Source organism: Scyliorhinus canicula, chromosome 19 (genome assembly GCF_902713615.1).
Source record: "Scyliorhinus canicula chromosome 19, sScyCan1.1, whole genome shotgun sequence".
Classification (NCBI taxonomy): domain Eukaryota; kingdom Metazoa; phylum Chordata; class Chondrichthyes; order Carcharhiniformes; family Scyliorhinidae; genus Scyliorhinus; species Scyliorhinus canicula.
In genome coordinates, this window is record NC_052164.1 from 86,271,774 (window position 1) to 86,298,524 (window position 26,751).

Below are 26,751 nucleotides of genomic sequence, written 5' to 3' on the forward strand. Positions count from 1 at the left end.
ATTCTATTCAAATGAAAGACCGTTCTCAGAGCGATCAGGTAAGATGAAAAATCAAGAGGTAATAGTTTTGATCAAAAAACGAGGGCTGGATTTTTGTGCAGATAGAGAGGCTCTCCAGCTTTGCAAAAAAAATGGTGCCAGAGCCTTGAATCCAGAGGTTCTGCCTCTCATGCAGTCCCTCCATTTTCATGCATTAAAATGAAGCTGCCTTCAGTCTGACCTGATTTTCACAAGGTGGTAAATGGTAGAGAGGAAGCTTGCACGTTAGACTCGGTAAGAGAAGATTATACTGTGCAGTTTTCTTGAGAGACCTGGTGCCCTTTTGGATAGTGTCAGGACACCGTTGAGAGGGAATGCGTTCTTTGGGAGAGAGAAGGTGCCCTTTGGGAAAAGACAAGTGCCATTTTGGATTGTTAAAATTCGACGTGAATGTGAACAAAAAGTGTATAAACACAGTGGAACTTTCAAGGAGAGCTGTCAAGACATTTAAATGCCCTGCAATTCCAATTCCAGATTTATTAATTGCATTTAAATTGGACCATTTGCCATGTCCTCGGATCTTTATCTTGGACCTCTAGATTACTAATTCAGTGACATTACCACTATGCCACCATCTCACCCTAAAGTTACCTTGCAACATCAGCCCTGATGGTTTAGCAATAATTATGAGCATGTGTGGTGAATGTAACATGGTAATTCACACTGTATCTTTGTAAGCGCAGTAGCGTTATCCGACCACTAGGGAGAGTAGCTCTGGGAATGCTCAAGAGCTTGTACAGGGCTCCACCCTTGGCTCCGCCCATGACTTCTCCCCCTTGTGCTGCTGTATAAATACCCTTGTCCAGAGTCAGCCTGCAGTTCACAGAGAGTTCATCAACGGGTAACAGGCTGGCTCTGTAGTAAGTAGATTAAAGCCTATATTCATATCGGAAAACACGTGTCTGGTGAATTGATGGTTCCATCAGCATGTTAATGGAATCTTCACCAGAGGTGGAGTCACAAATCGATTAGGTGTTGAATGTTTAAGGTGGTGAATGGGGTGTTGACGATGTGAGCTGCTTTGCCATGGATAGTTTTGAACGTGTTGAGAGTTGTTGGAGCTGCACCCATCTAGGCAGTGGATGCTCCTCCGTCATTTCCTGACTTCGGTCTTGTCAAGTGAAAGAAAGACTCTGAGAAGTTAGGAGATAAACTACTCACTGTCAAATACGCAGCCTTTCCCTTCTTTACATTAGTTCTTGGGATATGGACATCGCTGATAATGACATTTACAGCCCATCTCTAATTATAGAATTTACAGTGCCATTCGGCCCATCGAGTTAGCACTGACCTTAGAAAGATCATCCTACCTAAGCCCACACCTCCACCCTATCCCAGTAACCCCAGCTCACCTTTTTGGACATTAAGGGCAGTTTATCATGGTCAATCCACCTAACTTGCCCATCTTTGGACTGTGGGAGGAAACCAGAGCACCCGGAGGAAATCCACACAGACACAGGGAGAATGTGCAGACTCCGCACAGACAGTAACCCAAGCCGGGAATCGAACCTGGCACCCTGGAGCTGTGAAACCACTGTGCTACCGTGCCACCTTTTGCACCTTGAGAATTGCCCTTGAGAAGGTAGTGGTGAGTCATCTTCTTGAACCAGTGCAGTACATGTGGCACCTTTCCTATTAGGAGGGAGGTCCAGAATTTTAATTCAGCATCAGTGAAGGAACAGCAATATGTTTCCAAGACAGGAGATTGTTTGATTTGGAGGGGAACTTGCAGCTGGTGGTGTTGTTAAATTTCTGGTCAATGGTGCTGAGGAAGTCTGAGCAAATGAAAAAGCCATCATGGATTTTCAAAGAGCAGGTCAAGCGTGACTAATTTAGAAACATATAAAATGGGAGCGTGAGGTGGCTATTGTCCCTTTGAGTCTGCTCCGCCATTCATTATGATCATGGCTGATCATCCAAATCAATAGCTTGATCCCACCTCTCTTTCCATGCCCCCCCCCAACCAATATCCCCCCCCCCCCCACTAATATCCTTTGATAGATTGAGATTTTGAGACAGCTGCTAGCAAATTGTGCAGGGGGAATTCCTATGGATATTATCCATATGACCATCCAGATGGTATTTGAGGGACCGAGCAGGGAATTACTGCTGAGGCTGTAGAAGGCTCTGTCAGATTCCATTTGGAATATTGTGAGCACTTTTGGCCCCTTATCTAAGGAAGGATGTGCTGGGCTTGAAGGGGTCCAGAGGAGGTTCACAAGAATGACCTTCGGAATGAAGGGCTTTTCAGATGAGGAATATTTGAGGACTCTGGGTCTGTACCCATTGGAGTTTAGAATAAGAGGGGATCTCATTGGAACTTATAGAATACTGAGAGAACTAGATAGAGTGGACATGAAGAAAATGTTTCCACGAGTATGGGAGATGAGAACCCGAAGACACAGTGTCAGACTGAAGGGACAATCCTTTAAAACAGAGATGAGGAGGAATGTTTTCAGCCACAGGGTGGTGAATCTGTGGAACTCATTGCTGCAGAAAGCTGTGGAGGTCAGGGCCGGGATTCTCCGACCCTGTGCCAGGTCGGAGAATCCCCGGGGAGACGCGAGAATCGCGCCCCAACGCCGGCTTCCCAATTCTCCCCTGCCGATTCACTGGCGCCCGCAGGATTCCCGCCTTGCCGGTCGGGTGCCATTGAAAGTGCCCCCCCAGCGATTCTCCGGATCCCGATGAGCCAAGTGGCCGCCGAGTTCGGATGAGTCCCGCCGGCGTGGGTTACTCAGGTCCCACATGGTGGGACCTGGAAGGTGTCTCTGCAGGGGCCGTCCTGGGGGGTGGGGGCAGTGGGATCCGACCCCGGAGGGAGGGTGCCCGGTGGCCTGGCCCATGATCGAGGCCCACCGATCGGCGGGTGGGCTGGTTACATGGGGGCCTATGTTCCTCCTCACCCGCGCGGAAATACACCGCCCATAGTGCGCATGCGCAAACTCGCGACGGCTGTTCCGTGCCGGCTGGAGCTGCGGGACCACTCCAGCGCCAACCTAGCCCCCTAGGAAGGGGAGCATTCCCCATTATCGGGGACTGTTGACGCCGGAATGGTTGGCGCCACTTTTCACGCCGGCATGGGGACATAGCCCCATTATTGGAGAATCCCGCCCCACGTTTCTGAGCGTCTTGAAGTCAGAGATAGGTAGGTACTTGATTAATAATGGGATCAGGGGTTACAGGGAGAAGGTAGGAGACTGGAGATGAGAAACGTATCAGCCATGATTGAATGGCGGATCAGACTCGCTGGGCCAAATGGGCTAATCTGTATCGTATGATCTCATGGTCATCATTATGTAATTGATTTGGAGAAGTAGGGATAAAGAACTAATTCTCCAACTGATGGGAGCTAACATGTGGTGTTCCCCAAGGATCAGTATCTGGGCCCCTCAGCTGAATTGGATGGATTCTATCTTCCCGCCACTTGTCAATGGGATTTCCCATTGTAACCACCCCACGCCGCCGGGCACAACCGGCAGGAAAAATGAATTGCAACCACCAGAGAATTCTGGCCATCATCTCATCCTCTAAACATATGAGAGTTATGTGAGTCCCATATCAGTCCAAACAGCAGGCATGTCCAAGTTATTTGGTTTCTTGAACTGCTCAGGTCCAAAGAGTCTTCTGGTCAATACAATATTTAAAGCGATGTTGCTATTTTGCTGTATGTAGCTCAAACTACAGATACTATAACATGTCCAGGCACTTCGATTCATGATGTATTTACATGTAAAGCAATAGCATTCAGTAGAGGACTTTCAAGACTCAGACACAAGACCCGCAAATTAGACCAGCTTGTGAGCAAAAATAAAGGACCAGGAAAACCGAGCCAGAACTGGATTTCTCTGATTTTATTACAAATGATACATTACAGACTGATGTTTAAATCTCATGACCATATTATGTTTTTTCTCATTAATCTTACAACACTGTACACCATCCACAGCTATGATGATAGATACTGGACCTCCTCTCAGGCTTTTGTTAGTGGCACTTTATACATGGCTGTAAGGAGATGGGGATGTGGGAGAGAGATGGATTTACTCTCCCTCGTTCTGATTATCCTGATCGCTCCATTGTGCAGCATCTGAAATGCCAGCAGAATGTGTATGAAATATAAATATGTCTTGACTTTGAGATCAAAATAAACCAAAACTGTGGTCTTCTTTGTGTTGTGTAATATCATCATTTGGTGCCAGCTGTGGCATTGGAAGATTCTGGGCGTGATCTATCCGCCTCACCACGCCTCGTGAGACGTCGCAATGTCAATCCTGGTCATTGTGGACACGATCACTTTTTAGGAAATCTGCACTCCCACGATTTACCAAAGGCGCGGGATCTAACCACCTCCCTAGCCTTGGAGATCTCGAGCGAGTGCCATTCAGTGCTGGTCTCCACAAACGGGCACCAGATGGAACGGCGCTCGTGGGCATTGGATGTCCCCAGGTGCTTGCCCTCTGGGCAGTGAATCAACCTGGCATTGCTGTTGCCACCTTGGCACTGACAGCCTCGTACCCTGGCAATACCACCTGGGTGTCAGCCTGGCACTGTCAAGGTGCCCCAGTGGCACTGCTAGGGTTCGAGGCTGGAAGTGCAAAGATACCAAGCTGGCATTTTCCCCATCCTGCGGTTCGGGAAGGGGCGAGGCTGACGACCACTTTATGGGTTAATCGGGGCTTTGGGGGGATTCGGGGCTCACGTTGTCGAGTCGAGAGATCGGGACATTCAATCTCCTTTACTGAGGAGTTATGGCAAGCAACAAACGAGACCAAGTGCAGCCTCATCGGGGCGTTCTCCGCTGAGGCTCCGTATCGACCCAAATGGGCGTTCAATGGCATGGTGTTTCTTGGTGCTCTGAGTGCCGGGAAACATCCGGCTAAACATGCTTGCTATGGGCTCTGTTCCCATTACGTTGTGTCCCAAGTACATTGCGCCCTATGCTTATTCACAAAAATGCATCATTGGATTTTATGGTACATTAAATACAGCCGAGATTCTCCGCAAATGCGGAGAATCGTAAAGGCTGCCGTGGGACAGGCCGTGACCCACGGCAGCCTTCACGCCCACTTCCGGGGCCGATTCTCCCTCCCCGGGCGGGTCTAGGAGCGCGGCCCCATGCGTCACGGTGGCACGGCCTTGATGACGGTCATCAAGGCCGCACGTCAAGCGTCACGCCGGCTGATGCATGCGCAGTTGCCGTCTTTTCCCTCAGCCGCCCCGCAAGATGTGGCGGCTTGATCTTGCAGGGCGGCGGAGGGAAAAGAGTGCGTCTGTTACGGACGCACGGCCCGCGATTGGTAGGCACCGATCGCGGGCCTATGCCCCCCTTGGCACGGCCGTGGTACTTCCGTGCCAATCGGGCCCCCGATGGCAGCGAGCAGGTGTGTTTGCTGCCGTGTTGAAACGGGCGTGAAGGCCCGGACGCTCGGCCCATCGGCCTCGGAGAATCGCCGCTCGCCGTAAAAAACAGCGAGCGCCGATTCGTGGCGTGGGTCGGGCGTGGGGGGGGGAGAATAGCGGGAGGGCATGAAAAATGTCGGGAGGCCCTCCCGCTATTCTCCCACCCGGCATGGGGGGCGGAGAATCGCGCCCATTGAAAGTTGAATCGCTGTTGTAATGTAGGAAACACGATGTCCAATTTGTGCACAGGAAGGTCCGACAACAGCAATATGATAATGACCAATTTGTTTCAGAAATTACTTGCAAGCATTCAAAGCACAGATTGTTTTACCAGTTTGTCCTATTTAGACTTTTGGAGAAGTTCAAAAGCAAAGGAATAAAATGAAATTTTTTATTTCAAATCCAGTGGAAGGAAATACATTTGATTGTGTCACTCACAGTTCACTACAAGTAGCCCACTAACAAAATAAGTTACATAGTGAATTTGCCTTGTGGTTTATTAAACGTTACCATTACCCGGTAATTTTGCTGCATCCCTTTCTTGCACCTTGGCCTGTGAGACACAGAGATTTTATAAAATGTTCCACATGACAGGTGACACTGCAAACTTTAATAAATTTAAATTTCCACACACACAATGTGATTTTGAAAATATATTACTGACCAGATTAGATTCAAACTGGTGTTTTGCACATTTTTAAGAGTTAATACAGGTCAAGTAACCTTTATCTGAAACCGCTGGTTTTCGGGTTGACATACCCTAGTTAGGATGAATAAGTAGTGACTTTTGGAAACCCAGCTAGTAATGAGGAGCAGGAGAAAAGGTTTGTGTTCCTCAATGGTATATTGAACAGTTGGTGAAAAAGCAGCCGCAAGCAGACCGGGCTTGGTACTCATACCTGTGCTTCCAAAGAGTTGCTGATTCCATTTGGATCAGCGATCATTATTTATCTGAGTGGCGGCAATTTTTTTTGGTTGAACTTAGCTGCCACGATAGGGCTTGGGTCAGAGAGAAAGCAGCTCTCACAAAACAGCTGGGCGCAAGGTACGGCAACAACTAGACCTTCCATGCAAAAATAGTTTGTATATTTTTTGTGTTGTGTCTGATTTTCAGATGCACAGATAAAGGATTCTCGACCTGTTTGTTACATAATTGTTGAGTGTTGTTTAGTACTTAATAGATTCCCTTTCTTCCAGAAGCAGATCCATCAATTGGTTCAAGTCTGGGGACCGGTGCAATTGTTGGCATTCTTATTGTCGTCTTCCTCATCTTGCTCGTCGCTGTCGATGTCACCTGCTACTTCATTAATAAGTGTGGCCTGCTGATGTGCATTGCAGTTAATTTCTGTGGACAACCTGGTCCAGGATCTAAGGGCAAGGACATTGAAGAAGGAAAAGCCGCTTTCTCGTAAGAAGCTTAAATCTTTCATTTTTCTGAAATAGAATGAGTGCGTAATAGCAGCAAAGTTTAAGTGTTTAGTGATTGGTGTACGTCTGTACTCAAAGTCATCTGAATTAGCCCTGCTGAATTAATTTTGCCAGTACTGGAAATAATTTGGTTGGGGGGGGGGATGCTGACAAATCTAATTAAATGAATATTAATTGGAATTCACAGCTCAGCATTTAAATAGTTCAGAAACATTTCTGAAGTAAGAGGCCCAATTTGAGTATTGGATGGGGGTGGGACATACCACTGAATCAAAAATCCTGTTGTTTTCTTTACAACTTAAATGCCCATCTAACCCTCAAATCATATCACAAGATCACTGCTATATTAATTATATCACAGTCTAGTGAAGTATTTTGGCCGTTATTATTAAATTGTATTTCTTTGCATTTTATTAAATTATCGGAGCCCTTTAACTTAGCAGAGTTTACTGAGCTCTGCAAAGAAGACTAAAAATATTTATTTTAATGGATGGCTGTCAAAGACGAGGAGGGCCCCGACAGAACTGCTATTTTTGTTCCTCAGATTTACACCAATGTTGTTCTTTTGTAGCGTAGTAATGGTTTCAGGACTTGTTCGATCCATCACATCTATCCACGATGCTTTCTTGGTACGTTTCTTATAACCATGAGCCCCATTTATTGACAAGAACCTGTTCTAATTCTTACTTGAAATCCCCCAAAGGTTTCTTGTTCTACCACCCATGCCCATAATTTGTTCCTCGCGCTAGATGACAATTTTATTGTGGTCGATAAGTACATTTCAGACAAGGAGACAATTGATGCAATGGCATCAGGAACATTCATTAAGCCATGAAAGTTTGGTTTAATAAATCAAGGCAATTGTTATCCTAGTTCAGATGATTCTTGGTTCCCACTAATGCAAGTGGTGCAGGTGGCTCATGACTCATCTTCCCTTGTCTCTTCCAATGTCGTCTTCAAATCTGTGCCAGAAAACACCTCAGGCCTGTTCCTTTATCCTCCGTAACCAGTGTTTTTTCTGTATTCCAATGTACTTGTTGTGCTCTGATTAGTTGACGCATACATATCGTCATATTTGATTGGTCCTGCTATTTCATTGATCAGTTACTTCATTAATTGTAGTCAGTTGACCTCGCATATGTGCAAAACAACGTGCCCTTTACCAGTCCATTTGTTAGCTTCTTTCTGGTTGGGGCATCTGCTAGACTGGCTGACCACTTCACTCATTAATTATAGCTCCAAAGTTCATGGGCTGGCTTCTCCGTTTGGGAGACAAGTGCTGACACCATTGGAGCATGTGTGGTCTTTCACGACCGAAAAATCGGCATGAAACCCTCACTGATTCCGGTACCAGTGCTACACCTCACCGGTACCGACTGAAACCCCCGCCGCCCGCACCGAGAATGACTGGGTCCCGGGCCGCGCATGTTCACAGCTGATGGCCTGGCATCGGTTGCACCATGCAACATGGCGGCAGCCGTGCGCGAACCCAACCCACCATCCGTCCCCCCCCCCCGGTCGACCCCTGTCAGTCCCCCTAACCCGAGCAGAGCCCCCCCCACCCCACCAATGGGACAGATTCCGGCCGAGTGTGGCGGCGCTGAACACAGTCCGCAGCCGGCACGCTGGATTCCCAACCACTGGGACCACTAGTGGCCCACGCCCTCGGGAGCTCAGCCCATCGGGGGCGGAGCGATGCGGCTGATGATGTGCTAATGCCGTTGGAATGGCACGCGTTACGATGATGCCAGTTTGGAGGGTGCGGAGCATGACTGACTGCCGTGAAACTGGCGCCGGCCCCAATTTTGCCGTGAAAATCCATTCTCCGCCCGATTGCCAAACATGATTTTGGCGTCGAACTATGACGAATCCCGCTCCATTACTTTGTATACTTTATATGAAAAATACCCTGCTTTTTTCTGTTGCATTTAGACCACAACTTTTGATATTGTTCAAATACCTGTTCCTTTTCATTCTGCTTTCCTGATCATGTTATCAATCCTTTTGACAATGTGGTTTTGGCTGACTTAATACATGCAAGTATTATTTTTCGAATGAAACACACATCTATAAATTAACTTTCCACCAGTCAAGAACACATATAAAATACATGCAGTATAATAATATATTACATGTTTCCTGATGGCGTGCCATTCGCTGGTGGCTGGATTCTCTCTTCCCGCCACTTGTCAATGGTATTTCCCATTGACTCCACCCCATGCCATCGGGAAACCCACGGGTGGGAGTGCGCTACCAAGGGGAAAAGAGAATCCTAACAGCCAGAGAATTGGGTCCAAGAGTGCATCAAAACATTTCCTTGCCCACCAATTTGAAATTTGATGTCTTGCTTTGCTTACAGGAAAGATGAATCAAAGGAGCCAATTGTGGAGGTGCGGACTGAAGAAGAACGAACTCCTAATCATGATGGCGGAAGCCAAACAGAACCCAATGAAACCACTCCATTGACAGAGCCTGAGTAAGTTGCAGTGCGTTCGAGAATGTGGCTGCTTTGTACTGGTCAGCTGGTCTTTCGCTTAACTTTTTGTTTATATGGTTGGTGGATAATTTCTGCTTGCTTTATGACTTCTGTGAGCTTCTGTGCAGTGTTCAATCTAATTTGGCTTGTGTTTCCTTGATGGTGCTTCCCAGCCCAGAGTTACGTTATAATAATGTTGTTGAATGTTTTTGAAGGACCAGGTCAAAATCAGGAAAATTGAGGTCCATGAATTATTAGCTTAAGAGTTGTGGCCGGTCGCGAATTTCAAGGAATCATCAATAAGGGTTTGCAAATAGAGTTGAAAATGAACTTAGTCAAAACTGAGAGAAATGAGCTGAATTCTCATTAAACAGGTACTAATAAAATAACCTTTAATTAAGTTTCTCAGTCAAGTTCTGACTGTTTCTATGTATGATTGGCTATGCATGCATGAATACTGATGGAAAAAACAAGTTTCTTTTTACATTTAACAACCGAGTACTGGAAAGTTCTTAACACAACCGAACACATATTGTAAGTTGAGACGTGAATCTTAAAGTGCTTTATAAATTTGCAAGAAGACATACTGAAACATGAGAAGTAATTCTTTTGTGAATTTTGCTTTAAATTCATTAATGGAGGGAAAGGAATTATGCAACCAACTAATTTTGTCACTTCCTACAACTTCAAATGCATTTGGGATTACTGAAGCATAAGTCCTTTCCCATCAGTTTTCTGTAAAGGCTTAGCACTCATCTATTATACTAACTAAGGAGGTTATTGTAAGACGATCCTATTTACAAACCCAATATATGGTTCTTATTTAATGTTATAGGTTGCATATGTGACAGCATGATATAGCCGTTTTATGTGCGTTTGCTTCTTTCTGTCACTATTGCTATATTGTCTATTCTATCCATTTTCTACTCCTGTTGTCCTCACAGGCACGCAGCAGATACCCAGGCTACTGTTGAGGACATGTTGCCTTCTGTCACCACAGTTACCACTAACTCTGACACTATCACTGAAACTTTTGCCACTGCTCAAAACAGCCCAACGAGTGAGACGACTACACTCACTTCCAGTGCTGCACTCCCAGCCTCAACCACACCTGAGCCATCACCTGCTTCAGCTGCTCCACCTCACTCACCCAAGGCAGCTGTTGCATCACCCACCTCGCCTTCCACCAAGTCTCAAGCTGAGGCAGCTCCCAAGGTTGCGCCCCTTGTTGATCTGAGCGATGCCCCAGTCTCTGTATCTGCAACTCCTTCTTCTGCCCAAGTCTCTGCTTCTTCGCCTCCTCCTTCTGCCCCAGCTTCCAGTAATCCAGTCAATTCCAAGCAAGCCTCTGCCCCTCTTCCAGTTTCCGGAACAGCAGAGGAGGCAGCAAAAGCGCCTGCCAATAACAGCAAGCCTGGCCCAGTTCCCAGTCCCGGAAACCCAGCCAGTCCCCCAGCTACATCGGCACAGCAGCAGCCCAAGCCAGAAGCTCCAACGGCTACCAAGAGCCCAGAAGTAGAAGCTGCAAAACCAAACGCAGTGAAGAGCCCTGTGGAGACGACAAAAAACTCCACCAGCGTGAAGAATGAGGCTGCCACTGACGGCAGCAAAAACCCCTCCCAGGGTGAGGACTTTCCAGTTGACGGAGGGACCTTCAAGACCTCAGACATTGACCTTGCAAAGGATGTTTTTGCAGCTCTTGGCACTTCTTCTCTTCCCACTATGGCTGGTGGGAAAGCTGCTGACCTTGCTCCTTCCATTGCAGACGCCGCTTTACCATCTGCTCCAGCAAAGGAAGAGTATGGGCATTTTTCACACTAATGCTACTTGCTTGTCACTGTGTCTTTGTTGTGATGCAACTCTGCTTTCATGTCCTTTCAACTCCTGCATAAAACCTGGTCACTAACTTTACTAATGTTACAAGAAATGAGACAACTTGCAGGCTACTTTTCTAATAGTTTTTTTTAAGGTTGCATCTTGCTTTAACATTGAGAGAAAAATCTGCCGTTATTGGATATTTAGGTGTGGCGGTTTTCATGTGAAATCAGTTTGATGGCTTCCTTAAATGCAGAATTTCTCAAAACTTAGAACTGAAATTTGTAAGCATCTTTCCAATTCAAAACATAATGTCCGGAATTCTCCAGCTGTTCGCTGTCGGCTGGATTCTCGGGTCCCGCTGTCGGCGCACCCCCATCCGTGGGACTCCTGGCAGCATAGGGTGGCTTCAATGCAAATTCCCGTAGACAGCGACGGGAGGAGAGAATCCCACTGCCAGTGAACAGCGCGCTGCCTCCCCCCCCCCCACTGCTGAGGAACATGCGGCTGGGGGGGGGGGGGGGGGGGGGGGGCAGAGAATCCCACCCATGGTTGCACTTTTTTACCTTAATTTAGCATGAACCTCTCTCCAACTGAATTGCAAAATTATGTGAAGTTTAACTCTGTTGTGAATTGTACTGGACAAGGAGTGTCTCTATTTATATCAGCAGTGTTTTTAGTTAGTGTTACACAATTATGCAGTTCCAGTGTGCTGGATTGAAGAGGCCAACGTGAATACAACAATTTGTAACAATGGCTATAACTTTTAAATAACGTAGAGCAGCAAATCAGCTTCCTACAGCGAACCTGCCTTCTAAAGTAATTGCTTTTTTCAGAGGCAGGGTATAAATTTAAGTACATTAATGGCAGCCAAGCAAACTTTACACATGTTTTGTTTTTCCTGAAGGTGTTTTAATTGGCGCCACATTCAGATTTGACCCAGGGTCCAATTTTCGCCTCAGCTTGGGAAAATACAATCTAGTGCATCTCGCTGCTCACAAAATGCACACACAACCCACGTGCAACTTTAAAAGGGATTTTTGTCTTTTTTACACAAGGGTCAGGTTTGCAGCGCATTTTGTAAATGCAAAAGAGTGCATGTGGGGTGTGTTTGCAGAGGCTAGCTGTTTAGCAGGCCCATCTCAGTTCTCCAACACAACCGACTAACTGAAAATGTTGTCTAAAGGCCCCGTAGTCCTTCCCCCCCCCCCCCCCCCCCCACCCCACATTCCCCAGACCACCTCACATTCCCAATGCCGAATACCACCTTTATGCCCCCTATAGATACTCCATAGGCACACACCCAGTATCCGCTATGAACACACAGTTCTCAGGAGCCATGCTCAGGAGCAATGGGAATTGTTTTATAAGCATTGAAAGACCATTAAGCTGCCAACAGTCTAAGAAAGCCCTGAACTAAAATTAATTATCACTGGACCAAAAAACCCTCGATGAGGTAATAACAGCTCACCCTTCAGGTGCCACTACAGTTTTTGTTTGGAACTGAGTTACTGGAATGGAACCCGGTTGCTCACAGTATTTTGATCAGAGAATCAGATTATTATACTGTCAGACACTGAATTTTTCTTTGAACATAAATAGAATAACACATTTCAAGGACTTCCCACTCATCAGATATTAAAAGTCCAACAACCAGCAAATACATTCTAAATCTTTGTCAATTTTGAAAAAGGTATATATAATGCTTTGTGAGCCTTTACTTGCTGATGCTAATGGTGATTACACACCCCCTTCCCCCACCAATGCAGTTACCAAAAAGCAGTGCACCGTGACTCCAGTCACATTAAGTAATTTTGCGTACACATCATACTGACCTCAAAACTGCACCAAGGTGAGAAGTAATCTTTGTGGCTAAGCCTAAATGCAAAGACTATGAGTTCTGCACTAGCAGAGCAAGTTGATAACAGGACTCGATACACTTACTCTTTGTTTCCTACTATTGAGTAATTTTCAGGATTATACAAACTAAATGTGTTCATCTTAGATCTAGATTTTACATAAAATTCCTCTAACCACCCCGACATCTTCAGTGTGACTCATATCACATGGTCAAATAGCCACATGCACCATGAATATTCTTAAAATTGATCAAGAAAGAAAAACATGCATTTTTATAGTGCCTTTTGCAACTATAATACACCCTAAAGCTCTTTACGGTTAATTAAGTGTAGTCTCAGTAGTAATGTAGGAAAGACAGCAGACTGTGTTGACACGGCATGGCCTCACAAACCAAACTGAGATAAATGACTTGATAATTTTTGTGATAGCGATTGAATTATAAATATTGGTCAGATATCCAGGGAGAACTGTCCTGCACTACCATAGTGCCAAGGAATGACGAGAACGTAAGCATGGATTTTGTGCTCAGCTCTCTTGAATGGGGCTTGTATCTTCTAACTCAGAGTGGCAGGCAGGATCACTGGGGAATACATGAAACTGACCTAGGATACTTGACGAAGGACGATTCTCCACAGCTACCCCACCCCTCTTCCCCAATGCACCCGATATGAAGTGTTTCACCTCCATTCTGCAATTCCCTTAATTACCATAGCCATGGTTAGGGAACTAATGTAGCAAACTCGCATCCTTTCAACATGCCATGTTTTACAGGTTTATTTTAGAGATGTCCCAATCCAGTACCACAATATGCAATCCGATGTTATATCCGGCCATTAACTCCAGTGCTGTAGCAAACTTGTCATTTCAATTATGTGTTGCTTCCCACTCCACAACTGGCAAAAAAGAAACAAAGCTGGCAAAAAAAACTCCCTCCGGTTTTACTGACTTTTTCTTAATGATGACCAAGTTTCATGCATGAGTGTCTTTTTTAATGTGCATGTGTTTTGTTTACACAGAGTGAGATTTCTGCTGGGAGTGGAGGTGGTCTCTTTAAAGATCTAGTTAATATGATGTTTGCTAATGGCCAGTTCCTGCAATGATTTTTATCTTCTTTCAGAATCTCATTTTTGGCATGAAAGGACTGTGCAGTAAACTAATCTTTAAAAGTGAACTCAAGTATTGACGCTTAAGGCATTATAAACACTGACATGATGAGATCCAGCAATTCTAAAGCTTTTTATTCATGCTTTGCGGTGTAATATAGTATTTCCTTTTTGGGATGGTTGCCATTAAGGTTAAAGGTTCAGATATTGTTAAGAATTGTAATGAAATACCATTAATAATCTTTGTAATATCTCCTCTTTGATATAATAGCACCATTTCTCCCTTCAATATAATAATCTTTAATGAAATAAATACACCTAGAATACCTTTAACCAAGTAGTAGAAGCCTTTTAATGACTTCATCAGTTTGAAATTAGCTTTAGGTGTCCCTTGAATTTGTTAATTGCAACTGAAGGAACCCTTGTCAAAATTGGTTCATGATTATCAGTGTAGACGCCAGAATTCCGCTTGGTATTGCTCAATAGACCTGTGGAGTCCTCCCCTGATTTTCACAGCCAGTCACGCAAGGACCACTGTAAGAAATATTCAAGAGAGGCTAACTACTCATTTGAATATGCAAATATGGGTCTCGCCCTTTGCGGACAGGATCCAGATCGTGACGTCTCGTGAAATCCCGTTGTATCTCGCGAGGCCATGTGGAGTTTGCACGTTCTCCCCGTGTCTGCGTGGGTTTCACCCCCACAACCCAAAGACGTGCAGGTTAGGTGGATTGGCCATGCTAAATTACCCCTTAATTGGAAAAAATAATTGGCTACTCTAAATTTTTTTTAAAAGAAAAAAAAAATCTCACGAGGCATAACGTGCAGGGTAAATCTTGTGAGAAACATCTTGTGTGATTTACCGGCCGTGTTGTGTCCTGCGCCGGCGTGGCCGTTAGATCACGCCCCTTATGTGGTTTCCCATTGTTTTATAAAATGGGCACCTCAAAATTCTTTATTTGTCACATATTTATACAAGAAACCTGCAGCCAACTCAGTAATGAGACATAGCTACTTGCAGCCTTCTCAGTTTGATTTCCTCCAGTATGCATTCATTCCTCTGATAACTATAAACGATCAGCCATAGTACACTAAGAACCTCTTGATTAGAGGGACAATTGGTTATATAGCTTGAAGGCCACCACTCTGCATCAAGCAAAGTAAGAAGGCAGGACTCCAAGAACTACCACAGCCTCCTCTGAAAGAAGTTTCTTCATATGATTTTTAAAATCTGCTATTGGGATGACAACTTCACTAGCATGGTCAACATTTATTGCCCATCCCTAATTGTACATGAGGAAGTGGTAGTGGTGAGCCTTGACCACAACTCACTGGTTCCTCAATCCAGTGCTCATTTTTAGGTGCAAGGCGTGATAGCGAATATTAGCAGATTGAGAAGCAACAGAGAACATAGCAGCTAAGAACACCAATTGACAGCCTAACACTCTGAATGGTTACTGCATTGCGATTAGGAGCAGAAATCTGTCCACGTCCTCCCACAAACTGCAGCATCTCAACATTGGCCTAACTTGAGTTCAACTAACTTAACTGTGGCTCAGGATTAAAGCCATGACTTTTCTGTTTTGTATGGGGCCCAGTCCCACTCCATGCAACCTATTGAAGAAGCTGATGTTAAAGCAGATTGTCAAACTAGATTAATAAGGGGCAGCACGGTAGCATAGTGGTTAGCATCAATGCTTCACAGCTCCAGGGTCCCAGGTTCGGTTCTCGGCTGGGTCACTGTCAGTGCGGAGTCTGCACGTCCTCCCCGTGTTTGCGTGGGTTTCCTCCGGGTGCTCCGGTTTCCTCCCACAATCCAAAGATGTGCGGGTTAGGTGGATTGGCCATGCTAAATTGCCCGTAGTGTTCTAAAAAGTAAGGTTAAGGGGGAGTTGTTGGGTTACGGGTATAGGGTGGATACGTGAGTTTGAGTAGGGTGATCATTGCTCGGCACAACATCGAGGGCCAAAAGGGCCTGTTCTGTGCTGTACTGTTCTAAATCTAAATTATTCCCTGGGTTCTTGTCGAAGATGGCCATGATGGGTGTTGTCAGTATGTTGACCATATCTAAATACATTCTACATAAGAACTTCACCAAGGACCCCTACTGTATTGCTTCATACCTCCACCAAAATACTTTTATCCCCTTTCGAGTAAATACATTTTCCCTAATTACATGCCTGATGGCAAAATCCAAATAACTGGGGGGAAAAAAGTGATTTGAGTTGAGATATTGTTCTAGAGTCAAAATTTGCTGTTATGTCGGTTTTGTAGTAATGCTGCATTCATTTATTTTGGTAATGATACCCTCCAGGAAGATTACTTTGGTGCACACCCTTGAAGCTGTATAATAAAACAGCTCGCTACTTCAATTGCACTAACTGGCATATATATTACTGTTCACGTTTTACTTTTGACCAAGTTGGCAGTTTCTCTAACTGATTCTTTCTGTAAGTTGGGCTTTGCACTGTTTTTCTATTTTAAGCATGCTTCATGTTTAAGTCGTGTTTAGAAACACAAGCTCCCTTTGATACAATGCTGTAACAATGTATTGTTCCTTTGCATTTGTCATTTTGTTTTGGAACAGTTTGATGTATTTGGTATTAAAACAATTTACCAGAAAGTAATGCAAAAAGGCTTGTTTTAAGAATGTAATAAAATTCTCTCCTCCAATTCTGGGCTCATCATTGTTTGAGGAGCAAATGAAAATTGAAGATCCACCAAAAGTAATGAGTTGTGGTGATACCTTGCTGGTTCCAGTTATTGATACATTTCACATGTGCAGGCGAGGAGAAAATTCACTGCTTGGTGACAACATAAGTAATTTTTGAACCGAGTATTTGTAACAGTAGTATGGTGAGAAACTGTATTTAGTGTAAAATATGGATGCCATAATTTGTCCCACCTTGTAGACTTCATAACATATCTTATTAAGGAACAGCTTCAGTGTCACAAAATGTTTCTGATGCTTTCACCTACTGCTGTGCTTTGTATTCATGCTCCTTTTGTTTGTTGCATGACATTAATTCATGTTTTTTTTTACTCGCTTTCTACTTGACAGGAAGGTCCCATTAGAGGACAAGCCCAAACAAGAAGGGACAGAAGTAAAGACGGTTCCTAATGAAGCCACACAAATAAATGAGAATGAAAGCAAAGCATGATCAAAAAATACACAGAAACTGGTTTCCCTTCAGTGTCTCTTTTATTATTTTTGAACATGTTTTCCTGTTTGTAGATTTCAGCTGAGAAGGGGATCAATTGTGGCACACTTGCTTTTTGTAAAATTCCTCCATTAAAAGGTTGACCACATAATTAAAATTGGTACTTGTTGAAACAAAAAAACCTGGGATACTTTAATTATAGTTATCATTTTTCACTGCGCTTAGCAAGAATTGTGATTTTTAGATAATGTGTGCATTCTTCATTTAGAAAGCACTGAGAATACTCCCTTCAGTTTCTCCCATTGTTAGTCGAGTGAATAGTTGAAACAAAAGAAAGAGTTTTCGGTACACACCTGTAGAAATGGCCACAACTGATTTTTATCTTCTTACTTTTTTCAAAGTTAAAAATTATACTGATTAAAACACAGCTTTATAAATTACTGTTGTAAGGCTAGAAATGTGATTGCTTCACCGTTCATACAAGTACATTATGTGCACAAAACATTGCTATCTTAACCTGTTTATATTTTTTTTATTTGCAAGTTTTGATCCTGAGTTAGCTGTTGACTAAACAGAAGGTTTGTAAATTTGCATATGTGAAGTATATTTCAATTTGCAGTATTCAATTTTAAATGAATATTAATTTTTGTCAACTTTTATTTTCAGTGTTTATTGGTTTAAGACTGCAAACCATAATTGTTTAACCTTTACATGTTATAATTGTGTGTAAATGTAACAGGCTTTGTATTTTTTTCGTTCAAAGCTTGTTTAAAATTATAGTTTAGTCTGCTTATTTTTGCCACTATTTTCTTTTTGAATGGAAGTATTTACATGTCCTTCCCTCGTTACTTTTTGGTTAGAATATGGGTTGCTTAGTTAATCTATCAGAATGCAAGACCTTAGTTATGCCATATGATTGCACACCATATTAAGACCAGTTTTCTCCATTAAAGTCTGATACATGTTTATGTTAATCATTCCTTGCTTGTTTCCAAAACACCTTCCATTCTTGCAGCTATGAAAGGAATTATGTAGCGCATTTCTGTTTCTGAAGCAATGTTTCAACTTTTTAGACTGCAAGCTTGTGCACTGTGAATGCGTGAATATTATAGTGTGTTTTTGTCATAGTATTTCAAAGAAATTCAGCATAGCTTGGTTGTGAAAGGTGTAGCAGGTAGTTCTGAAGATTGTGTGGGAAAATGCCATCACTGTGGTGGGGTGGGGTGGGGGGGGAAATTTTTAAAAAAATAATTAATAAGGGGAGGCAAACATGTTTGGGCATGAATTCCATGTGTTATAAGTTTTATTGCCTGTAATGTTTAACAATGATGGTAAGACTGGGAGCATTCCCCATTAGCACAATCCAATGGGGCTTTACTCTTTCATGTACTTTTATTTCTTGTGCAGTCTCAGTCCAGTAATGATCGCATTGCTAATTTGTAAGTTCAAACTGTGAAATACTGGTCTTGTCATTTGCTTCAAGTGTTTGCATATATTCAACTTTAGGGATGACACTGGAGGCACCTTCTAAGTCACACTCTTAATAATTAACGTTTGCCCTATGTAGTGATGTGACTTGCGGCTGTATCAGAATACTTTTTGGACTTGTTTACTACTATAGCATCACAGCAAAAAGAAATGGCATTTTTATTCCAATGCTGCCTTAAATCAAGCCCTACCCCTAATATAATTACCCAGCGATATTTAAACCCATTACTTGCTGTATTATTTGTGCTGGCGTTGAAATGGGACCAAGTTTACACAGATCATTGCAACCACGTGATGATCTTGTAGCGAAGGGAATGAATGTTTGTTGTCTTAACTGTGCCATTTAACAGATCTTCAGTGAACAGGTAGCTGAATATAATCGTTAGGGCAAAGGATTTTCTCCAATGTTGTTTGTAGTAAAATCATAAATGCATTTATAAAGAACACATTTACCATTTTACTTCAAATGGCCAGTGGAGAAAATCCCCTAGATTCCAAACCCGCCACCACTACGGCCTCGAAGGGCAAGGGCAACAGGCGCATGTGATCACCATGACCTGCAAGTTCCCCTCCAGGCAACACACCATTCCTGACTTGGAAAAATATCATTGTTCCTTCACTGTTGCTGGATCAAAATCCAGGAACTCTCCCTCACAGCACCGTAGGTGTACCTGTATCAGATGGACTGCAGCGGTTCAAAAAGGCACCTCACCACCACCTTCTTGGGGGCAATTACGGATGGGTGACAAATGTTGGTCTTGCCAGCGATGCCCGTACCCCATGAAAAAAAATTTACATCCCTTTTTTGAATTTTGAATTTAGGTACATTGGCTGGGGTTTTTACCTTCCAGACTCAGCCGTGACTTTCTTCCCTAGTCACATCAGTGGGCAGAAGATCAATGGTTATCGAGCACGGGGAGAAAAAGCCTAGCTCTTGTGCCTTGAATTAATAAGGAGTCACGTATAAAATAGCCTTATGTCTTTATCGTGCAAATCCCAAAGGCTGGACTTCACCCGTTTTTTCCTAGAAAGATTAAAACCCTCAACCTCCACTGTCAGCCCTAATTAGAATACCCTGCATTTAGGGCCTTCTCTCCTGTTACAGAACTTTTTATTGAGCGAAGATTAAACCACCTTTCCACTATCACTGGTGTAAATACTGACTACTAACCGAGATTTTTGAATTTGCATTATGTCAGATACTTGTGTTCAATAAAAATTACAAAACAAAGTGACTCCTGGTGTGTCCATGTTTTTAGCAAACCTGTACCTGACTAATGAGGAAAGTGCTACTGGCACGTTGCTTGCATCAGCCAATTCAGGGATGGATCTTGAGAAATTCCTCGCCTATATAGCTTAGCTACTCACTGCATAAACTAACCAACTCATTGGAAGAGTTAAGAATGAGACATCAAATATTCAAACCTGTTTAGTTCCTAATTCCCTCCCTAAACTTCTTCTCTACCTATTTTTCCATCCTTACAATCCTCCTTAAATCTACCTCCTTGACCAAGTCTTTGGTCATCTGTTCTATCAATCACCTTATGTGGCTCAGTGTCAAATGTTACTTCTCTGAATCACCTTGGGATGTTTTATTAAAATAACCGTCAACACAACTTGTTGAAGTATCCGCCTAAATTATATGCTCCGACTCTGGAGTGGACTGGAACCTGCAACCTTCTGACTTGAGCAGCTATCAATATTAAGTACTTCTGTTCAGCCCAGCCTGATTCCTGTAGTCTGTAACTGCTTTCTAGAAGTAGCAGCTTCTGTGAAACAGTAAATACTAAACGACCATCCATCTGTTGGCACAGTACAAGTATTGTCTGCAACTCAGATTCCCAATTGCACCCCTGTAAGATCTGACTTCAGATGATATTCCGTACAAAGGTGAATAGTTTTACCATCCGACCAGACACATTCACCATGATCGAAGCAGACTGAATTGTCAAAAAGAAGAATTTAATGAATTAATATTTTCCTTTTTATAACTAAAATGCAAATAACTTGTCAGGTATTTGGTTTCTTTGGAGCAAAACAAAACCAAAGGCTAGCGAATTGAGTGGTGCCTTTACTCGTGAAACCCTCCCCAGAAAGGTTACAGCTTCCTCTAGTGTGCACAAACGTCACGTGCAAATGGTCAGCCTTAATAGCATCTGCAAATTGATCATCCAACTTCATAACTAAAGTTGACAAGCATTGGTTCTGCTTTCCTCCAAGCTGGTTTGAAGATGTTGGCCTCAAGATTTGTTCATGCCACCTGGAACGATGTTTGCTCCTGAATGGGTAGGCACGAGGCACCCCTGTTATTGATATTTAGATGGGACCTGTAAGCTGTGGACACTGAACGACTCAGCAAAGAAACTGCCTCAGATTTCAGTGGCACTATGTGACCAGCAGAGACTAAGGGAAAGCAATGGCTACCAGGAATGGGAGGACTACTGAAACACGGGCAGGAGAGCTGGCACTCGTAAGGGGGTTGAGGTTTCAACCGGTTGGAGAATAAATAGGAGGGAGAGAATTGGAAGCAGTCAAAGGAGGACTAATGTATCGCTGTGTGCTAGTATCATTTGATGCTATTGACCTACATCTCACCCCCAACCTTACACTCGACCGCTTAAAGTATGGTGAGAAAGGAATGAATGACAGGTGAATTTAAGGATCTCGTTATGCAAATTCTTGCCGAAGGTAATGCCAGTGCCTCAATTGTTTTAAATGAACGGGATAAGTATTTTTTTTACACATTATGAGCTTCATTGCACAAAATCGAGAAATTTAGTCTATCACAATTCTGTATGAAGGAAAGTTTTTTTTTAGAATTCATTAAGCCAAAGTAGTAAATCTAGTTGACAGGAGCACTCTTACATCATGCTGTGTGGTGTCAGTTTGAAATCTGTAGCTTAAATACAAACTGGCAGCAAGTACAGGCTGAAATAAATGCTCATTAATTATAAGCGAACAACAATAACTTGGTGAAAAGAAAAGTTTCATGTTTTGTGCTTCTTGTTCTAAGATGTCCGTGTTATCCAACTCAGTTGCGTTGTTACCCGATGCGCTTGCTTGAAATAAAATCTCACTATTGGCAACTACCTGGCTTTACGGTCACAATACGAGCTTTCAACGCTGGTTTGTTTTTCCTGCTACAATTTTCATGCATGGCTTGGTTCAACTCTGCAAGTTAATTACAGTCAAATACAACAATATTAATTGATATCTTTATTGGCAGTTCCAGCCACTAATTTTAGTTAGTCAATTTCCACTGCAGGGTCAATAAAGACTGATACAAAGTATCTTTCCTAACCGACTGTCCACAACATGAGCCAATGTTGGACATCTGAAATCATAACCCTTATTTTTTGATATATATTTAGGTATCCAATTTTTTTTTTTTCCAATTAAGGGGCAATTTAGAATGGCCAATCCACCTAACCTGCACATCTTTGGGTTGTGGGGGTGAAACCCATGCAGACACAGGGAGATTGTGCAGACTCCACACGGACAGTGACCCAGGGCCGGGATTCAAACCCAGGTCCTCAGCACTGTAGGCAGCAGTGCTAACCACTGTGCCACGTGCCGCCCGAGAACCTTATTTTAATGAGGTTAATAAATTTGAATATCATTGGAAAGCCCCTCGCCATGATTCCTCCCTCATTGCATACACCGGCGGGGTTTACAGCATCTGTTTTTAAATAGATTTAGTGGCCATTTCTCTTGTTTTCCAATTAAAGGGCAATTCAACAAACCCAGCACATATTTGGGTTGTGGGGTGAGACCCACGCAGAGATGGGGAGAATGTGCAAACTCCACAAAGACAGTGACCCGGGGCCGGGATCGAACCCGGGATCTCGGTGCCATGAGGCAACAGTGCTAACCACTGTGCTGCTTTTTTAAAAATGAGATTCCAACAAGGTGATCATTCTGGAGGAGCAAAGATAACTGTAACCCCTGGGGGGGAGGAGGGTGATGCACTGCCCCAGGGCAAGTTGGCACAACCATATTGAAACAATGCCAACCTAGCAGTGGCAACCTTTGCTGGGGTGGGGCCTCCGGAGAGCCACATGGGAGAGCCATTATGTGCGGTGGGGGGGGGGGGGGGGGGGGGGGCGGGGAGAGCCCCGGGGCCATGGAGGGGTAATCTTGCAGGCGGGAGGAGCAAGCGAGCAATATTTCTGCTGTGGGGAGCTGGGAGAGAGGGCCCCATGATTGTTGGGGTTGTGGAAAGAGATGGGCCCTTGATTGTGTGAGGGGGGATGAAGAGAGAGCCCCATGATTTTTGGGAGTGGAAGGAGTGAGTCCCATGAATGTGGGGGCAGGGTGTGGTGAGGGAGCCCCATGATTGTTGGGGGAGGGTAGGGAGAGAGCCCCATGATTGTGGGAGCCCCATGAGTGTGTGGTGGGTGGGAGAAGAGAAAGAGCGGACTATATGGTCAATGGAAGGGTCTTGGGGAAAATTGATGTGCAGAGAGATCTGGGAGTTCAGGTCCATTGTACCCTGAAGGTGGCAACGCAGGTTGATAGAGTGGTCAAGAAGGCATATAGCATGCTTGCCTTCATCGGACGGGGTAATGAGTACAAGAGTTGGCAGGTCATGTTACAGTTGTATCGGACTTTGGTTCGGCCACATTTGGAATACTGCGTGCAGTTCTGGTCGCCACATTACCAGAAGGATGTGGATGCCTTGGAGAGGGTGCAGAGGAGGTTCACCAGGATGTTGCCTGGTATGGAGGGTGCTAGCTATGAAGACGGAGGTTGAGGGGGGACCTGATTGAGGTCTACAAAATTATGAGAGGTATGGACAGGGTGGATAGCAACAGGCTTTTCCCAAGAGTGGGGGTGTCAGTTACAAGGGGTCACGATTTCAAAGTGAGAGGGGGAAAGTTTAAGGGAGATGTGCGTGGAAAGTTTTTTACGCAGAGGGTGGTGGGTACCTGGAGCGCTTTACCAGCGGAGGTGGTAGAGGCGGGCACGATAGCATCATTTAAGAAGCATCTAGACAGGTATATGAATGGGTGGAAACAGAGGGAAGTAGACCTTGGAAAATAGGAGACAGGTTTAGATAAAGGATCTGGATCGGCGCAGGCTGGAAGGGGCTGTTCCTCTGCTGTAATTTTCTTTGTTCTTTGTTCTTATTGTGGGGGAGAGAGCCCCATGATTGTGTCATAGGGGAAGAGAGCTCACAATTGTGAGGATGGGGGGGAGAAAGAGCTCAATGACTCTGTGTGTGGGGGGAGATGGAGAGATACCCCTGATTTCAGGGGGATGGGTGTTTGGGGAAATGATTCATGCACCCTTTAAAGATGTTACATTGATGCCTTACATCGATGTCTTGCACCAGCCTCGCCATCTTTATCAATCTCGCCCTGCCAGACTGTGAGCAAAAACACCACTCCCATTTTCTTTCTTCAGAGCAGCTTAAGATCTGGAGGCAATTTGTACAGCTGGAGAGTTACATGCCTGTTTTCAGTCAGAGCCTGACACCTAAAAAAAATATGGTAGGATTTCACCCAACATTTCAAGTCCATTAATTTTAATCAGCATAGTCCATTAATGTTCTCTGAAGCTGGATAGCATCAGTGGACTGTTTGATCATGTAGGTACTGGTTTCTTCTGGCTTCCTGTTTGAATTTTGACTTCTAATATTCGCAGATGAATACTTAACATGTGGATGAAAACCCTTTATCTTTTGTGAAATGACTAGGGTGCAAGAGTATGGGGGAGGGGAGTGGGGAATGGTGTTGGGGAGTTTGGCTATCCGGGCAAGGGGAGAAAGAGTGGGATGGTATCAGGCGATGAGGTTCATAGGAAAATGGGCAAAAGAGATTGGAGATAGAGCGGAGAAATGGGGATTTTGGAGGGAGAGAGAAACTAGAGAATAGAGGATTCAAAGACGAGTGGAACACAAAATGGGCTGAGGTGTAAGTTAGTGAGTGCCATTTCTTGATGTTCTCTGGAGTGAATCAAACTGGCTGAATATTGACATGTGTGATGGTGAGACCTCATTTGGCAGAGAAGGATTATCCACTCCGCATTCCTGAGAAACACTTGAATCCCACCATGGCACATGGTGAAATTTGAATTCAATAAAAAAAATGAATTAAAAGTCTAAAGATGACCATAAAACCATTATCAATTGTTGAAAAACCCCATTTGGTTCACTGATGTCCTTTAGGAAGGGAAATCTGTCTTCCATACCTGGTCTGGCCAACATGTGACTCCAGATCCACAGCAAGGTGGTTGACTCTTAAATGCCTATTCGGATGGGCAATAAATGGTGACCCAGCCAGCGACGCCCACATCCATGAAAGAATAAAACCCACATTTGCTTGACCACGAAACAATATTTGTGATCCAGTTGACTTTTTTGTTAGTCATCATCCAATCGGTTAATGGTGCCTTTTACCAACACAAACTCTTTATTTCCTGATTTTCTATTCAGCATGGTGAAAATACTCATCATCGTGTTGAAATGTTGAACCCCCAATCTCATAGAATGGTCTACAGCACAAGAGGAGGAAATTAACCCATTGTGTCCATGCCAGCCCTTTCAGGATCAATCCCACCATTTTCCTGCAGCCCTTCAATTGTTTTCTCCTCCCGTGCTATTCCAATTCCCTATTGGTATCCCCGACCATGCCTGCCCCCACCACACTCTCAGCTTGTGCATTCCACATCCTAACTACTCTGTGTAAATAAAGATCTTTCTCAAGACACCAGTGGTTCTTTTGACAACCACCTGCATTGACATCCTTTGGTTCTTGAGCCGCTAATGGGGACAGTTTATATCTACACTGTTCTTACATCCATTTTTTCACCTCACTCATTCACTGTTCATCTAGGGAGCACAGGCTTTGATTGGTCTACCTTCTCCCCTTTTGGGAATACCCCTCAACTACACCTGAACCAACTCTTTAAAGATAGCCCGTCGCTCACTACAGTTTTAGCTGTCAATCTTTGATTCCAGATCCTTGGATGCTTAGTCCAGGTCTCTGGATTACCAACTGACTATGGTACCCATAATGGAATGAAGTTATTTTGTATGAAGCTCATGAATATTATGCTCAAAAAGCTCTGCATGCTTCTGGGAATCAAGAGCTTGATAGGAACCAGATGGGGTGGGATTCTCCCTTACCCGGCAGGATGGAGGGTCCCAGCGGGATGGAGTGGCAGGAACCACTCCGGCGTCGGGCCGCTCCAAAGGTCTGGAATCCTCCACACCTTCAGGGGCTAGGCCGGCGTGGAAGGCCTTTGGTGCCGCGTCAGCGGCTGCTGACATCATCCCGTGCATGCACAAGGGGGGGGTTCACCTTTACACCGGTCATCGTGGAGGCTTACACGGCCGGCGCGTAGGAATAGAGTTCCCCCACGGCACAGGTCCGCCCGTGGATCGGTGGGCCCCGATCGTGGGCCAGACCACCATGGGGGCACCCCCTGGGGCCAGATAGCTCCGCGCCCCCCCAAGGACCCCGGGGCCCGCCCGCGCCACCAGGTCCCGCCGGTAAGGGACCAACTCCAATTTACGCCGACGGGAACTGCACAGAACGGCGGGACTTTGGCCCATCCTGGGCTGGAGAATCGCCGGGGGGGGGGGCCCGCCAACCGGCACGGCGCAATTCCCATCCCCGCCAAATCTCTGGCGCCGGAGAATTCTGCAGTCGGCGGGGGCGGGGTTCACGCTGCCCCCCCCCCCCCCCCCCCCCCCCCCGGCGATTCTCTGCGCCGGCCGGGGGTCGGTGAATCCCGCCCATAGAACATGGAACAGTACAGCACAGAACAGGCCCTTCGGCCCTCGGTGTTGTGCCGAGCCATGATCACCCTACTCAAACCCACGTATCCACCCTATACCCGTAACCCAACAACTCCCCCTTAACCTTACTTTTTAGAACACTACGGGCAATTTAGCATGGCCAATCCACCTAACCCGCACATCGTTGGACTGTGGGAGGAAACCGGAGCACCCGGAGGAAACCCACGCACACAC

At 44.7% G+C, this 26,751-nt stretch overlaps 1 protein-coding gene across 25 annotated transcripts in view; it reads left to right on the forward strand.

Annotated features, from left to right (window-relative positions):
• Positions 1–20,008, forward strand: part of LOC119954469 (neural cell adhesion molecule 1-like) — a 563,058-nt gene extending 543,050 nt beyond the window's left edge. For 9 of the 25 annotated variants that reach the window (XM_038779702.1, XM_038779694.1, XM_038779696.1 and 6 more), the window contains 4 exons: positions 6,640–6,850; positions 9,230–9,346; positions 10,291–11,145; positions 17,186–20,008. In XM_038779702.1, coding sequence (XP_038635630.1) covers positions 6,640–6,850; positions 9,230–9,346; positions 10,291–11,145; positions 17,186–17,285 — 1,283 coding nt within the window. In that variant the 3' untranslated portion in view covers positions 17,286–20,008. Of the gene's footprint in view, positions 1–6,639; positions 6,851–9,229; positions 9,351–10,290; positions 11,146–17,185 lie in introns of those variants that run through there. The other 16 variants (XM_038779695.1, XM_038779705.1, XM_038779707.1 and 13 more) reach the window with 5 other exon arrangements.
• Positions 20,009–26,751: the final 6,743 nt, after the last annotated feature.